The sequence below is a fragment of the Chiloscyllium punctatum genome, chromosome 25 (genome assembly GCF_047496795.1).
Source record: "Chiloscyllium punctatum isolate Juve2018m chromosome 25, sChiPun1.3, whole genome shotgun sequence".
In the NCBI taxonomy this organism is placed as follows: Eukaryota; Metazoa; Chordata; class Chondrichthyes; order Orectolobiformes; family Hemiscylliidae; genus Chiloscyllium; species Chiloscyllium punctatum.
The window spans coordinates 9,588,494-9,604,870 of NC_092763.1; the positions used below are offsets into that span (position 1 = coordinate 9,588,494).

The 16,377-nt window shown below is 38.5% G+C and overlaps 1 protein-coding gene across 5 annotated transcripts in view; it reads left to right on the forward strand.

Annotated features, from left to right (window-relative positions):
* The window catches only part of diaph2 (diaphanous-related formin 2), a 780,284-nt gene that overhangs the window by 104,305 nt on the left and 659,602 nt on the right, over window positions 1–16,377 (forward strand). For all 5 annotated transcript variants that reach the window (XR_011964075.1, XM_072594677.1, XM_072594675.1 and 2 more), the window contains one exon: window positions 13,920–14,024. Coding sequence is in view for 4 of the 5 variants with exons in the window: in XM_072594677.1 (XP_072450778.1) it covers window positions 13,920–14,024 (105 nt within the window). In the remaining variant the exon portion in view is untranslated. The remainder of the gene's footprint in view (window positions 1–13,919; window positions 14,025–16,377) is intronic.

Here is a 16,377-nt window from a genome sequence, read left to right on the forward strand (position 1 = left end):
AAGAGACATTACAACTTGGCATTTTGGCAAGTAGTTAAATTTAACGAGGTAAAAACAATGACTGCAGATGCTGGAAACCAGATTCTGGATTAGTGGTGCTGGAAGAGCACTGCAGTTCAGGCAGCATCCAAGGAGCTTTTAGAATTTATTCCTGATGAAGGGCTTTTGCCCGAAACGTCGATTTCGAAGCTACTTGGATGCTGCCTGAACTGCTGTGCTCTTCCAGCACCACTAATCCAGAAAGTCGTTAAATTTGTTTGGTCACTTAAAAGCTGCGTCTTTTTATTTTTGACGGTGCACTCAAATGGGAAATGAAACATTGCAAAAAAAAAACTGAGGATTGTTGAAGGATTGCAGGACCTTTTAAAAGCCAGTGGCTTGATACTCATTGTAAATGCTATTCACACAGCTGTTTGTTCAAGTAGTAGTGGAAACGAGATGAGCTGAAGCCAAGGAGTGTCTATAAATGTAGGTTTGGCTGGGAACAAGTAGCTGTCTGTTCAATGGATGAGTAAACAGGCATCGACAACAAAGGCATTCTGTCTGGCAGCAACAACCTGATTCGTTCTCAGGTAGCTGAACAGCTTAGGATCATGATTGTTTTAAGGGAAATCATTATACCTCAGGGAAGAGAAGTTAATAATAATCTGTCTCGAGCCTGAAGATAGTTCTCTCCCCCCCCCCCCCCCCCCCCCCCCCCCCGCAGCGTGGTTGCTGTCAGCCCTGTCTCTTTAACCAGTAAGGCAGAAACTTTATAGGTCTGAATCAGCCATCCTGCACCTTTGTACAAGCAGGTGAAAGTATCTGGAGGTGAATCAAGGACCATATGGCCTGACATATTAACACTTAAACAGATCCTGTGTCTTGCCAGTTTTTTCTTCTGCCCATGTTTATTTTCCCATGTTTATTGTCTGTCTCTGTGTACATAGAAGGGAAGGTTATAAGGGGGTTACTTGTGTTTAATGAGTAGAGGTTCATCATTACTCAGTTTATCATTGTTCACCTGTTTGCAAAAGATATTCATTCTTATTAAGTACAGAAACCTAGACAATGTTTTCTGTCAATCTGGGTTGAAAAGACAGGTAAAGTGGAAAATTTCATGTACTTTAAAAATTTCAATCTAGCACCTACTCCTTCTTAACATTGCCATGACCTCATTGACACATCCCTCCTTCTCTTACCATGATCCATTTCCTTCTCCTTTGTCTTCAATCCTCTCGCATTTTCCAGTATAATGGAAACTGGCTTTTTAGTGGGGCAATTAGAAAAAGCATTAAACGACTCAAAATGTTCTCCGCTTAGTCGAAGATTATTAGTGAATAACTCCAAGAAAAGGTGACAAAATTTGATTGACAGTATTCCAAAATACACATCCTCGTGTATTCTTTAAAGGGCGAAAGATAAAATGTATCTGTAGTTTGGCACATATTCTGTAGAAAGATGGTTTGCTGTTGAGCAAGGGTCATTAGTCTCTAATTATTTTTGTTGTCATGTAATCACTGTCCAGTTTGTTTTGAGTTACCTTTTCCCTGCCACTTTGAAAGGCTGTTATTTGAAGTTCCCTTTGCATCTTGGGTGCAATCTGAGAGGTTCTATCTCCAATCAGCCCCTTGATGTATATCTGCAGCCATTTTTGGAGTTGATCAGTCCAGAAATCAAGGGTTACAGTATTCGCCGCCTTTTTAAAAACAAAGCACATTTTCTGAACTGTAGTCATAAGAAACTAAAATGGTAGGCTGGCATGTGGCATCTCCAATATTGTAGTAGTCCTTCTGGACTGAAGTGTTGGCCAAGCTTTTGTGCATAAAGTCCATTGTGGGCTCAGATTCGTGATACTCAAGCTTGTAAAAAAGAAAAAGGGCCAGAAGTAGACTGCTAAGCCCCCTTGAACCTGCTCCACCATTTGTTAGGCTCATGGCTGATCTGACTTTCCTCATGTCCACTGTAACCCTTGATTTCTGGATTGATCAACTCCGCTCCCACTGCTCTCTGTGTTAAGAAGTTCCAAAGACACTCAACCTTTTAAGAGAAGAAATTCCTTCTCATGTGAATCTTAAATTATGAGATGATGTCCTGTGGTCCTCGCCTCTCCCATGTGGGGAAACAACCTCTCAGCTTTTACCCTGTCAAGCCCCTTAAGAACAGTATATGTTTCAATGAGATCATCTCTCATTCTTCTAAACTCCAACTGAGTAGAGTCCCAATCAGTTTAGCGTTTGCTCCCAAGACAATCCCTCCATCCCAAGGGTCATTCTAGTGAATCTTCACCGAACTGCCTCCAATGAAATAGTATCTTTCCTTCAATAAGGGCACCAAACTGCTCTCAGTACTCCAGATGTGGTCTTACTAGCATCTTATATATTTGCATTAAGGCTTCCCTACTCTTGTACTTCACTCCCCTTAAAATAAAGGCGAACATTCCATGAGTTTTCCTGATTACCTGCTGCAGCTGTGTGCTAGCTTTGTGCTTCATGCAGAAGTATCCCCAAGTCCCTTTGTGTTGCTACACTCTATTGTTTCCCTCCAACAAAATCAAATTCTATTCTTTTGTTTTCTCTTCCAAAATGAACGCCTTCATATTTTGCCACATTATACTCCATTTACAACATTTTTCCCACATGTGTAAACCTATCAATATCTCTTTGTAAACTGTCTTTTTCTCTCAATCTGCTCTTCCACCTGTCTTTGTGTCGTCTGCAAATTTGACTACAGTAATTTGCTTCCTCCCTCCAAGTCATTAAGATATATTGTGAACAGTTGAGGTCCCAGCACTGATCCCTGTGGAATCCCACTGGTCACAGTTCGTCACCACTCACTACTTTCTGCCCGTTAACCACTTCTCTATCCATGCCTATATGCTACCTCCAATACTATGGACTCCTTTCTTACGAATCAATCTTTTGTGAAGTATCTTGTTGAATGCATTTTGGAAGTCCAAATACATCACATCTACTGGCCTCCTCTGTCCATTCTGGTTGAGAATTCCCTGAAAGCTTCAATATGTTAATCAGACATGATTTCCCTGTCTTGAAGCATGCTGACTCGGCTTGTTTAGATTATGATTTTACAAATGTTCTATTACTTACTGAATAATTGATTCAGAGACTTTTCCAACAATAAAATAAGGTTAGTCAACCTATAGTTTCCACATTTTGCCACCTTCCCTGCTTGAATAGGGCAGTTTCCACCTAAGTTCCTTCCTGTTGAACTGAATATTAATTGGCTTGTGGAAATCTATTCACGGAGGATATTTTAAATTTGGAGATGTGGTAAGCTGTTATATTCTCTTTAGACAGAAGAATTTTCCTCATTTGAAAGAATACTTGATTATGGCGCTTTTACCAATAGTACCATGTGCAATTGCATAAGAAAAGAAATCCCTTTATTGAGAAATATATCTATTATTGCTGCTAAATAGAGTCCATACTTTTATTTTACCAAGGGTCAGAACTGTATAATTAAGCATGAATTAATGGGAAATAAGGTAAAATGGTAAATTTTGCTTTAAATAGTTGATGTTACAAAGTTATGTTTTGCACAACCCCGAACATCCCAATTAGTTCCATGTAAATGTAACACGATGTCGCTACATGATTCCACCGTATGGCATTCTTTATTTGCACATGGCAAGTCAGGCATTCTATCTGACACGAACTTTTACCTCTATATTCGTGACTATATTTATTATTAACCAGACGGAATTCCACAAATTATTTCTCCCTCTGGTCACTGCAATCCTGATGATGTACTTTTTCAGTTCTTTTGTGACCAACTAACCAATAATAGTCTGGTGCACAGTTTGATCACTTCTGAGAAAGCACACAACACTTTATTATCCCTGAGCAATTCACAAAGCTTTCCAGGTATTAGAACTTCCATAACTAGTTTGCATTTTGTCTTTGTCTTCCTTTTTTGCCGAAATGAAAATCTGATATATATTCCAGAGATTTACTGTTTCTCCTCAAAAGAATAGTCTGAGCTTACCTTTTTGTATCTGTTTTCATTTTCCTTGTGTCTGCATATGGGTCTTCACGCTTCAGCTCCTGCACTTGTAGCTGTCCTTTATGTTTGGCCATACACCATCTGCATTCTTCTTGTGAGTACAAGTTCAAAATTCAGTGTCAGCAAGTCTCATGGACCAGTTATCATCTTGTTATCCAACAAAGTTATAGTTGATCCTCTCACTATTAATGCAAGCCCTTAATGTCAAAATTTCAGACATTCTTCAAACAGACAGGTATTGCAGACATTTTAAAGAAATTGCATGTTCTCCTTGCTGTGCTGTGTTCAGGTCAATAGTTGTCACATTATCTACAGTGGCTGTTAAATTAATAATTGCTCACAAAAGAAAAATGCTAAAACATGCACATCCTCTGTGCCAACTTGTAACTACTTGATCCACTTGCTCCTTTCATTATTGATCACAATTAGAGTACTGTGTTAGATACTGGTTTGCTATAATTTTTAAAGAATGTAGGACACTGCAGAGGGTGCAGGGAAGGTTTACAATGATGATGCTCAATATTCATAGGTATACAGTACATACCAGGAAAAAATTAACTAGCTGAGTTTCATTTCTCAAAAAAGGAAGCTCAGCTGTGCCCCTAAAAACGATGAAAGGCTTTGATGAGAGTGATTACAGAGTGAATATTTCTTTTGTGGGGAAAATTATAATTGGAGACCATCAAACTAATAGAATTACTGGAAAAAAATGCAGAAGGTAGTTTTGTTCCAAGAGTAATAAGAGTGTGACTTGTGACCACAGGGAATGGTTGAAGCAAATACTGTGCTTTTAAACATTGCTAAAAAGAGACATAAAATGAAGCTTTTTGACTTCCACACTCATTAGGACTGAAGTGGAACAAAGCCAACTATAGAAAGGACCAACTGTGAAAATTTATCCAACATGGCAGCAGAGTGGTGATTGATTGAAAAATGGTTGTCATGAAGAAGTACAAACTATCAATCTCAGTTCACTTACTAAATTCAAATGTGGCAAATTGAGTGACTGGTCAGGACATTGCCAGGAGATGCAGCGTGCTTGACTATCTCATAGCTTGCTCGTCATAGACATAATACATTTTTCGTTTGGGCATGTTACTTCAGCCTCCAAATTACAGGCCTCCAAGTATGCATAAATGTCACCTCCAGTGCATGTAAATGAATCACACTGCAAGCCTGACTGAAAATATGTTAGTTTCATGTGTATTTCTGATATTCTAATATTGTCCTATTGCAGAATCATGTATTGTTGAACACACTTCTCTGAAGTCTGCAAGCATAGGCTGGTAGGTCATGTTCGGCATCCTGCCTGCTGAGGACAGTCAAAGGGATATGTTGTTTAATATGGTTTCTTTATAGCTTGAATTGCATTAGCTTTTATTGTTTGCATTACATCAACACAAACTCAAATGACACATTACCCATGTTTGGTAGGCAACAGATCTTTTCGACTTGTTGGAAGCATTCTGTTAGTGTGAATACCACTTGTTTACTGTAAAGTAGCAGCGCAAAATGTCTAGCATCACCTGTTACAAACATCGTTCAGATACTTCAAAAGTTTTGGCAGTGCACCGAAGACAACTTCACACCAGAGAATCTGACAGGCAATACCTTTTGAAGCATTTTATTAATTTGTTGGCAGTAAATAGCAGTGTCAGATTTTGTCAAGTGAAGACATACCATTGCCGGTCCTTCATAGAAATAGATTAAGATGTCTTGTTGCAGTTGTGCAAAGGTCTTGCTGATTTATCACCTGGACTGTTGTGCACAGTTTTTGTCTTTTCAAAGGAATGATATACCTACCATTGAGTGCCAGTGGAGGTTTACCAGATCAGTCACTGGGATGGCATGATTATTTTATGAAGAAGATTGAGGAAACTGAGTCTAGGCTTAGTTTACAAGACTTGGAGGTGACCTTTGAGAGGGTGATTTTCAATGTGATGTTTCCTGTGGCTGGTGGCTCTTAAATCATGATGTGGAGGCGCCAGTGTTGGACTGGGATGGACAAAGTCTGAAGTCAGAAGAGAATGGGTTAGTGATTTCAAATAAACTTGTTGAACTATAACTTGGTGTTGTGTGACTTCTGATTCTTCAAGTAACATAATCTGAAACAAAAACAGACATTGCTGGAAAAGCTCTGCAGGTCTGGCAGCATCTTTGGAGAGAAATCAGAGTTAATGTTTCAGGTCCAGTAAGCCTTCCTGAGAACTGGTAGCTAGGAAAAAGTTGTTTTTTATATGCAGAAGGTAGAGTGGAGGAGGGGTTAAGAAATAAACAATAGTTGGAGACAGAGGACAAATAGAAAGATCAACAGTTGGACAGACAATGGAGTGGTTAAAGGTCAGTCTGAGAATAAATAGCTACTCATGAGGACTATTAGTGGCGATCAGTGGGGTTGTGTGAATAACAAACAATGTGATAACAAGGCCTGGTGTGTGGGGGTTGCGGTAAGGACATGGGGAAAGATGCCTCAAGCCCTAAAACTGCTGAACTCGGTGTTGAGTCCAGAAGGCTGGAGAGTTCCCAAGTGGAAAATAAGGTGCTGTTCTTCAAGCTTGCGTTGAGCAGCAAGTGTGAGGCAGAGATGATGGCCAGGGAACAGGGTGGTGTATTAAAGTGGCAAATGACTGGAAGTTCAGTTTCCCTAGTGAAGAGGAGACCACATTGTGAGCAGCAAATGCAGTAGACTAGATTGTGAGAAGTGCAGATAAGGCACTGTTTCACCTGGAAGATGTGTTTGGGCCCTTGGAAACTGAAGCAGGAGGAAGTAAACGGACAAGTATTACACCTTGTGTGATTGTAGCAGAGGCTGTGGGAGGTTATTGAGAGTAAAGGAAGAGTGGACTATGATGTGTTAGAGGGAATGGTTCTTTTGGAAAGCTGACAGGGAGGGGAGGGGAATATATGACTTGTAGTGACATCCCACTGGAAGTGGCAGCTCATGATCTTCTGGATGTGGATTCTGGTAGACTGATAGGTGAGGACAAGGGGGACCCTATAGTTGTTGTGGGAGGGAAGAGACTGGATAAGGGACGAAGTGTGAGAGATGGGTCAGACCCGGCTGAGGTCAACTACAGTGCTGGTGAATCTGTGTTGAGGAAGATGATGAATGTTTTGGCGACCCGCTTCTCAAAATTGGCATCATGAGAACAAATGCAATGGAGACTGAGGAACCGAGAGAACTGAATAGAGTCTTCACAGGAAGCAGGCTGTGAAGGTGTAAAGCGAAGGTAACTGTGGGAGTTGGTTAATTTGTAGTGGATTTTGGTGGCCACCTATCCCCAGAAATGGAAACGGGTGTCAAGTAAGGAATGGGCAGAGTCAGTAATGGATCAGTTTCAGGCGAGGGCGGTGGAAATTAGTGAAATTGATAAACTTCTTAACTGAAATATCGGCAAACAGGACTGCCCAGGCAGACCTATTGTTTCTGCCTGCTCCTGTTCCACAGAATTCATCAGTGACATGGTGGGATCTTTGTAAAGGTGGCATACAGAGGAAACAGGTGAAATCTTTTAAAAATCACTTTTGCTCAAGGTAATAATTTGCTATGTTATAAGTATTTAAAGTGTCTAGCAACATGTTGGGAGGATAAAAGGCAATCTTACACTTTTATAACAACAATGATGACCATAGAACCAAAGTAGGTAAAAACAATGACTGCAGATGCTGGGACTCAGATTCTGGATTAGTGGTGCTGGAAGAGCACAGCAGTTCAGGCAGCATCCAAGGAGCTTCGAAATCAACGTTTTGGGCAAAAGCCCTTCATCAGGAATAAAGACCAAAGTAGCCTGAAGCCACTGAAATACCTATATAATGTTGAAACACATTAACCAATGCAACCATATTATCCAGGGGTCTCCAACATTTTTAAGCTTTTTGAATTTAACTGACACCCAGGATCTGCCCTGAAGAAAATACAGAATAAGTGTTTTATTTTTCATTTTATGCTTTGATTTAGGTTTGTATATCTCAATCGTTTTGTCCTCTGCTCACCAGGTCATAATGTGAGACTTGTGATTTCTGCCAGTGTCTTGAAATTTTGGTTGTAGTCTGAGGCTGTTAGTTACATCTAAACTACCAAATTTGTATCTGTGAAAAAGGTGCAACAGTTGGACTTCATTGGGTGAACACTGTCTTGCAGAAGTATGTGGACTCAAAGTAAGCTTTAACTTTGAAAGCATAGGATGACAGGTATTTTTCTTTGATTCCTGATGAAAGGCTTTTGCCCAAAACATCAATTTTCCTGCTCCCCGGATGCTGCCTGACCTGCTGTGCTTTTCCAGCACCACTCTAATCTTGACTCTAATTTCCACCATCTACAGTACCCACTTATGCTTAGGTATTTTTCTTTGCAGGTCTTGACAAATCCCTGTCCCTTGATCTGACTTTGAGCTCAATCTTATTTTGCACAGGAATCATCTCAATTTTATATCCACTGCTTTTTAAATCAAACAGTGATGCAATTTGACAGCCAACCCACCAATGTCCACTTGAAGGAATAGATTTGAGATATACATGAAAATATATTATCACTTCTAATTCTTGAATAAACAAATTTTTATTTTAAGATCTTCAAGTGTGCACAGATGTTTTCTGGGTGAAACCGTTTCAATTTTTGTCTTTGACGTTTTTCCTATTAACTTTTCTAGACTTGGGGAGTGTTAGCATTTTACTTTTTCCATTGGGAGACCTGTCGACCCAGTTTCAGTTTGAATGAATGTACAAAGTCTCTGCGTTTTCCAAGTACTATACAGTTTAGTTTTGACGTTGTCTGTTATGAACCCAAAGTCAAACAACCATGCATTGACAGCTCACTGCATTTTTCCTTCTTCCATTTAAGAAGAATGGCCATTTGAGGCAACAGATGTAAAAACCTTTACAGGGCCTTCCTTGACTTAACCATCGCATATCAGCATGGAGGATTACTGCAGTGCAGGCAATATTGGGTTTGCCGAGTAAGGATCAAAGGAAATGCTGAAGGATTCCTGCTCAAATTAAATTTACAATCTTACCTTGCATTACATGAGAACAGTCCGTGACTTTACTTGTTAATGTTTGCTGCTGGATTATACAGTGTTTTTGATGAAAGAGGCAAAATCATGATCATTTGTACAAAATGCACTAAAAGCTTGCATTGGCACCAAGCATGGCTGCTGTACCATCAGTTGTGGTGGAAATCAGTTTCGTAATTGAAATGTTTTTTTTTCAAGCCTGTACTTTTGAATTTGTGGTACTATCATTATTTGTACTGTCTTTGAGAGACAAAGGATAAGATTTTCTTTCGTTGTTTTTGTGCATACGGTCCTTAAGGACATAACAATCGACTGGGCTACATTGGCTATGTCGATGGACTCATTATCGTGTATTGAAAACTATTCAGTCCTTCAGGTTCTGCTTTAGTTGTTGAAAGATGTCTTCAGCCAAAGTTTTCATTCGCTTTGCTGCTAAGTGACATGGTTGTGTTTGCCGTTATACTACTTTCTTAGAGTCTTTGAATGAAGTCATTGTTTCTTTAATTACTTGTCATCTGTGGATGATTTCTTGCACTTTGAAGGAAATTGAAGAATTGAAATGATGGTTCACTGCTTAGCTTTTGTTGATTTATCATCAAATGACTGAGCTTTCAAAACAGCCTTCAGTTTGTCAACTTTGTTCAAAGCATGCTGTTCAAGGGAAAAACTAGTCTTGATTTTCTCAAACACACGACTCAAGTCTCAAACTTAAAATAAATGATAGTAAAATGTCTTTATATCACACTAAAGTAAGTTTTGGTCCCTTAGAGAATGAAATTGGGAAATTAATGAGAAGCAAAGAAATGGCAGACTTTGAACAATAGTTTGTATGACAAATACTTGTGTTCAAAGTAGAAGACATAGCATCCGAGGTTTTGTAGGAAGTGAAGAGGCTAAAAAAGAGATATGAACTTAAAACAATCATAAATACTCGAAGAAAAGTACTAAGAATGCAACTAAAGCTGAAGACTCAAGACTGCTGGACCTATTGGTCCACATCTTGGGTTCTCAAAAGATGTAGTTATGTACTGGTTGTAATCTTTTACATTCCTAAAGGCCCACAGATTGGAAAGTAGTGAATACAGCACCATTATTAAAGAAAGGAGGGGAAAAAAACGCGGGAAACTCGGGGCCAGTTAGTCTAATGTCTGCCACTGTGGAAAATCTTGAATTTATTGTTATGTAGGTAATAGTGGGAAATTTGGAAAATCATAAAATCATCGCTGTTGTCTGCAAGGGAAAATAGTATTAGCCAAACTTTCTTGAAGATGTAGCAAACATGATATATAAAGGGAAACTAGATGTAGTATATTTCCATCTCTGAAAGACATTCAATAAGATCCTACATAAAAGGTTCCGACACAAAAAAAAAGCTGAAATTGTTGGGGGTTGATATATTAACATGGATAGAGATATAGCTAATAAGCCGGAAACACAAAGTCAGGGTAGTTTGCAGGTTGGAAAACTGTAATGAGTGGAGTTCCACAGGCCTTTATTATTTTTGAATTATTAATGACTTTGAAAAGGCCATTTGTAGTGTGATCATACTTGCTGCTGATGTGTAGATAGAGAAGCAAACTGTGAGGATGATTCAAAGAGTTGGCAAAGCTGGATAGATGGTATTGGACATGAATTGGCTGATGAGATATAATGTGGAAAAATGAGAGGTTAACTTTTTCAAAAAAACAGAACATCATATTTAAATGAAAGAGAACCTGCAAAAAGCGCAGAAGTATCTGGGGTTCAATGTGCTTCAATCACAAAAGATTAGCACGCAGGTATGACAAACAAATAAAAAGGCAAATGGAATAGTCTTGTGTATTGCAAATGGGAAGTTCTTACTGCAACAGCACAGGGCATTGTTGAAACAGCATCTGGAATATTTTATTCAGTTTTGATCATTTTATTTAAGATTGGAAGCAGTTCAAAAGAAAGTTCATTCAGCTAATTCCATGCAATGAAGCAATTGTCATATGAAGAATGATTGAGCATTTACTCATTGAGAGTTTAGAAGCATGAGGGATGATCCTATTGACAGAAGTATAATTCTGTGGAGGTTTGACAGGATTCGAGGAAGTTCCTTTTGTGGGGAGTCTGGAATAGTACAGAACAGAAGAGGCCCTTCAGCTCATTGTGTCATTACTATCAAAAACATATTATTATTTACACAGTTACACTTTTCTGCACCGGGCCCATAGCTTTGAATGTTATGACACTCGAGTGCTCATTCAAGTGTTGATAAAGGTTGTGAGGTTTCCTGCCTCAACTACCCTCCCACTGCATTCCAGCTCTCTCTCTCCCCCCCCCCCCCCCCCCCCCCCCTCCCCCCAAACATTCTGGGTGAAAGAAATTTTCCTTAAATCCCTGTGAAGCCTCCTGCCTTTCACTTTAAAATTATGCCCCCTTGTTATTTGTCCTTTGACTAAGAGCTGTTTTCTATTCACCCTGTCCATGCCTCTCATAATCTTACATTCCTCTGTCATGTCCCCTTTCAACTTTCTCTGCTTGACGACACCTGAAACGTACGCTTCATAAGGTTATAACCTCAAGTAATCCTGAAGTATTGAGAAATTCTCATTACAGCAGTTGCTCTTTAGATTCTTTAATGGTTCTATCAACACAGACTACCTATAAAATTAATAAAACATGTGTTTTAAAATACATAAATTTCTTGAATTGCTTTTCCTTGGACTGATGGGTTGGAATTTTCCTTTGGCGCACAGCAGACAGTTGGGAAGGATTGTGCGCAGATAGAGTGAGATTACACTAGGAGACAGTGAGGTCTGCAGATGCTGGAGGTCAGAGTTGAGTGTGTTGCTGGAAAAGCACAGCAAGTCAGGCGTCATCTGAAGAGCACGAAAATCGATGTTTCAGGCCGGAGACCTTCAGGATTCCTGATGAAGGGCTCCGACCCAAAATGTTGATTTTTCCTGCTCCCCGGATGCTGCCTGACCTGCTGTCCTTTTCCAGCAACGCGCACTCAACTGAGATTACACTATTGAAATTATTAGAGGTGTATTATGTTCCCCGTGCAGTTCAGATTTAACGAAGTGGGTTCGGGGTCATTTGACTAACCAGATGTGGTAAAGCAGAGCACTTTTCTCACGTTTAATGAGATTTTGGCCACTATTTAAATATGTATATGCATAATTTAAATTTTAAATAATTGCTGACATCGTTTGCCATGGCACAGCTCACTGATCTCGATCATCCTCTCAAGTTCTAAGTTTGCTCACTGAGCTGGAAAGTTTGTTCTCAGACGTTTTGTCTCCATGCTAGATAACATAGTCAGTGAACCTCCTTTGAAGCCCTGGTGTTCTGTCCTACTTTCCATCTGTGTTTTGGTCTGTTGTGGTTGGTGATATCACTTCTGGTTCTTTTTCTGAGAGGTTGTTAAATGGGGTCCAAACGGACATGCTTGTTAGGAGTTCCGGTTTGAATGCCAGGCCTCTAGGAATTCCCCTCCGTGTCTTTGTTTAGCCTGTCCTAGGATGGATGCATTATCCCAGTTGAATTGACGTCCCTCGTCGTCTGTGTGTAAGGATACTTGTGATAGTTGGTCGTATTGTTTGGTGGCCAGTTGGTGCTCATGTATCCTGGTGGCTAGTTTCCTACTAGTCTGCCTAATGTAATGTTTGTTGCAGTCCTGCAGGCATCCTGCAGAGTATCCTTACACACAGACGATGAGGGACACCAATTCGACTGGGACAGGCTAATCAAAAACACACACGGGGATTCCTAGAGGCCTGGTAGTCGAACTGGAATTCCATCAACAAACACATCCATTTACCAACCTCTTAGAAAAAGAACTGGAAGTGATATCACCGACCTTAAGAAGCTAAGACACAAAAATAGAAAGCGGGACAGAACACCAGCGCTTTAACTGAGGCTCACTGATATTGTTACCTCGCATGGTGATGAAACATCTGAGAACAAGTCTTCCAGCTCAGTGAGCAAACTTGCAAGCTGAACCACAAACTTGAGCTACAAAGCTTCACAAAAATCACATTCCTCACAAGTTTGATGAAAGCGTTCTCACTGTATCCATCTCTCATCTTCTGTACTGAACAACCCTCTGACATATTTGTGCTCTTCCAATTCTGTACTTTGTAGCTTCCGTAGTTTTAATTGCTTCACTATTATTGTTGATTTTAGCTTACCTGAGCTGTGGAATTTGCTCCCTATACTTCTCTGATCTGTTTAGGATCTCCTTAAAACTTGCCTTTGATCAAACTATTCGTTATCTGCCGTCATATCTTTTGTCAATCATGTAGTTTTTGGTTAGTATGAAGTACTTGGAAATGTTGTATTATGTGCTATACAAATACAAATTTGTTGGAGTTTTTATTTTAAAATAGCATGACACTCAGAAGCTTTAAATTAAATAAATGAGCTATGTTGAAAAAAAAATCTGTTGGCTTTCCAATAAAATTGCTTAGATAAATGTATGCTTTCTGATGGTCTGTTCATAAACCTTTCAGGCTGAACCACAAGAAGCCGTCAAGTCCAACATTTATGGTTTAAATGACAGTTCTCCAAAAGAAACCTTCAGGCTATGGTATTTCAATTCGAAGTAGCAAGTCCATTATTTCCTGTTCTTTTGGTTGCGGTTCATGTGTCAAATTGTTTAAAAGTCTCTGATGTATTATTCTGGAAGCTGAAATGCAAATGTTGAACCAAGAAAAACAGTTGCTTTTACGATGCCAGGTTTATCATGCATTTGGTACAGTTAATTTTTTTGGACTCTGAGAATGTTCAAGTAACACATTTTCATGGTTAAATATACATTTATAATTTGTCCATGATTTGTTTTCTAAGAAACATTTGCCATTGCTTTTTAAAGCTAACAGCTATACTTAGTGAATATCAATTACTTAATATTTTCCGTCAATTGTTTGACCACAGGAAGACATGAATCTGAATGAGGACCGTAAAGTTCCACTCCGAGGAAAGGATCTGATGACAAAGAGAGAAATGGTGGTTCACTACATCTCTGCAACTGCCAAATCTGTAAGGTTTATTTTTGAGTAAATAACTATTTTAAGATAGCAGAGTATATGCAATTCCTTCGATCGTCAGATATGATCAGCTTGGAGTGATCTGCTTTTGGCTTTGGCTAAACTGTAATCTATAATTGCTGCCTGAATGTTTCCTCCTTCATTGCTTAGAGCTGCATTTCTTAATGTGGTTTTAAAATGCCTTCCTCCTGTGGATAAATTGCTTGAGGGTTTGGCACACATCACACAAAATGCTCTAATCTGAAACATGATGCTTTTAATTGCTATAAACGATTAGTGTCTTCTGTATCGACTGCCCTCGGGTAATCCATGTGATTTTTAAATCTTGGGTGGTATGTTTTGTCCAGAGGAATGGAGGCCAATTTTAGTTGTTACAGTTTAACATATTCAATATGTAATTGCACTTGGTTATTAATTTTAATAATTTAAAAAGTTATAGAATAGATGAATATTCCACAATGACTTGTTTTGGATTACCAATATTGAGGAAATTGAATGGGAGTTTATCACCCCATTGAATGTATTTGCTCATCATGTATTGAGTTGATTGTTTAAACCTGCAGTATAATTTTAGGTTAAATTGAGGAATATGAAATTTATGAATATAATGTTGTCTAAAGTTTACCACCTTCTTGAAAACACAATTGAATAGTATCAGAACAGCACCTGCTCACAATCTTCAAACAAACATTTTTGAAACAAGCAGAGCTCCAGTTCAAGACATTTCTCTGAGCATGAAGTATAATAGTTACAACCAGAAGAAACCTCATACTTTTTTTAGTATCTGAGAACAGAAATATATCTCAAATGACAACAAAAAATGTTGTGAACAAGACCATTTATCCCATTCATGAGGTTTCAGTTTGTATTTTCTGATTTTATTTTCCTGTCATTTATTTTTGTAGAGCTGTGTACCTGGATATGCCTTGGTAGATGGGTTTTTGATGCAGTAATTATTTGATTTATTTTTTCCTCAGTGAAAAATTCAAAATGGGTGGAATTGCAAAGCACCCAAGGGTGATGTAATGAATTGAATTTCTTTTTTTATATATTCTGTAGTATGTGCTTCATTATTTAATTAGCTATGTTTGATCACTAATTTTTTTTCTTTTAGTAAGCACTCATTTGTTCTAAAATTATTCTAATGTTAGCAACATTAACAATTCATAAATTGAGATACTTTTTTGAAGTATTAAACCTTTGAGATTTTTTTGATTTTGAGCATTGTTCTTCAAATTTTGCTTAAAGTGCTAATACTGTAACTGATGTACAGGATTTGCCCAGGTTTAGCAGATAAAGGAAATGATATATAACAGCATATTTCCTGGGTGAAGCACAGCAGCTAAAAGTACACAACAAAAATCCAAAAACTAAGACAGCCTGTGAGCTGAAAGCTATTACAGTCAGACAAATGTAATTCTGCCCTTCTGCAACATTATCAACCAGTACCTTAGATATAGAATAAATGTTTTGAAAGTTTTATTTCTGTTGAAACTGCTGCTTCAGCTGCTCTTTTGGTATCACTTTTGATCTTCTCTCAGCTGGCTATCTCAATTTAAAATTGATGCCACTGTCTAAAATGCTGCCCAGCATTCCTTCCCTGTGGTGACCTGTCAATCACAGGACAGGAATACTTGTTAATTGCCATACAGTTTGTCAGATTAACTATTTGCCTTTGTCAAGCAAACGTTTCTGAAATATCCTTTTGTGATATCTTTGTGACTAAACCTGTTCGTGCAGAGGCAAATTGTTAGCTTCTTGTTTCCAAAAGATTGCAGGCCCTTGCATATGGCTGCTGTTAGAATGTTCATTCTTTGGAATGGTTAGTGACTGTGTTTGTGTAAGAAAATAAAGTCTAAGCTGTTTGTGCATTTTACACTGGTGCTATACAAGCAAGTCAGAATATTTCCAGATGATGATCAGTTCAATATTACGGTTTTGACTTCCTTTTAAAAATATTTGCAATTTAAAAATTAATTGCCTTTGAGTTGACAGTATCTTCTGAGGCTTTGTTAATTAAAACATAGCAGTATGTAATCGAGAAATGTACTGACGTTTTAGTTAGATTGCAAAGCTTTGAACTAAAAAATAAACAGACTTTCTTTAAGCATTTGGATATTTAACCAGGCAAACAATGCACTGTGATAGTCTACAAGGTGATCAGTACTTTCCTGAAAGGCATTGTCATGATTCCTAAATCTTGGATTTGATACATGGAAAATCAGAGCAGTGAAATGAAATAAATTGGAAACTACAGTTCCATTCATAGTTGTGAAATGTGAGCATTAAAACTAAATTAAAATATACATTGACATAAGGTGAAAACTATTCAAACTGACTATTGT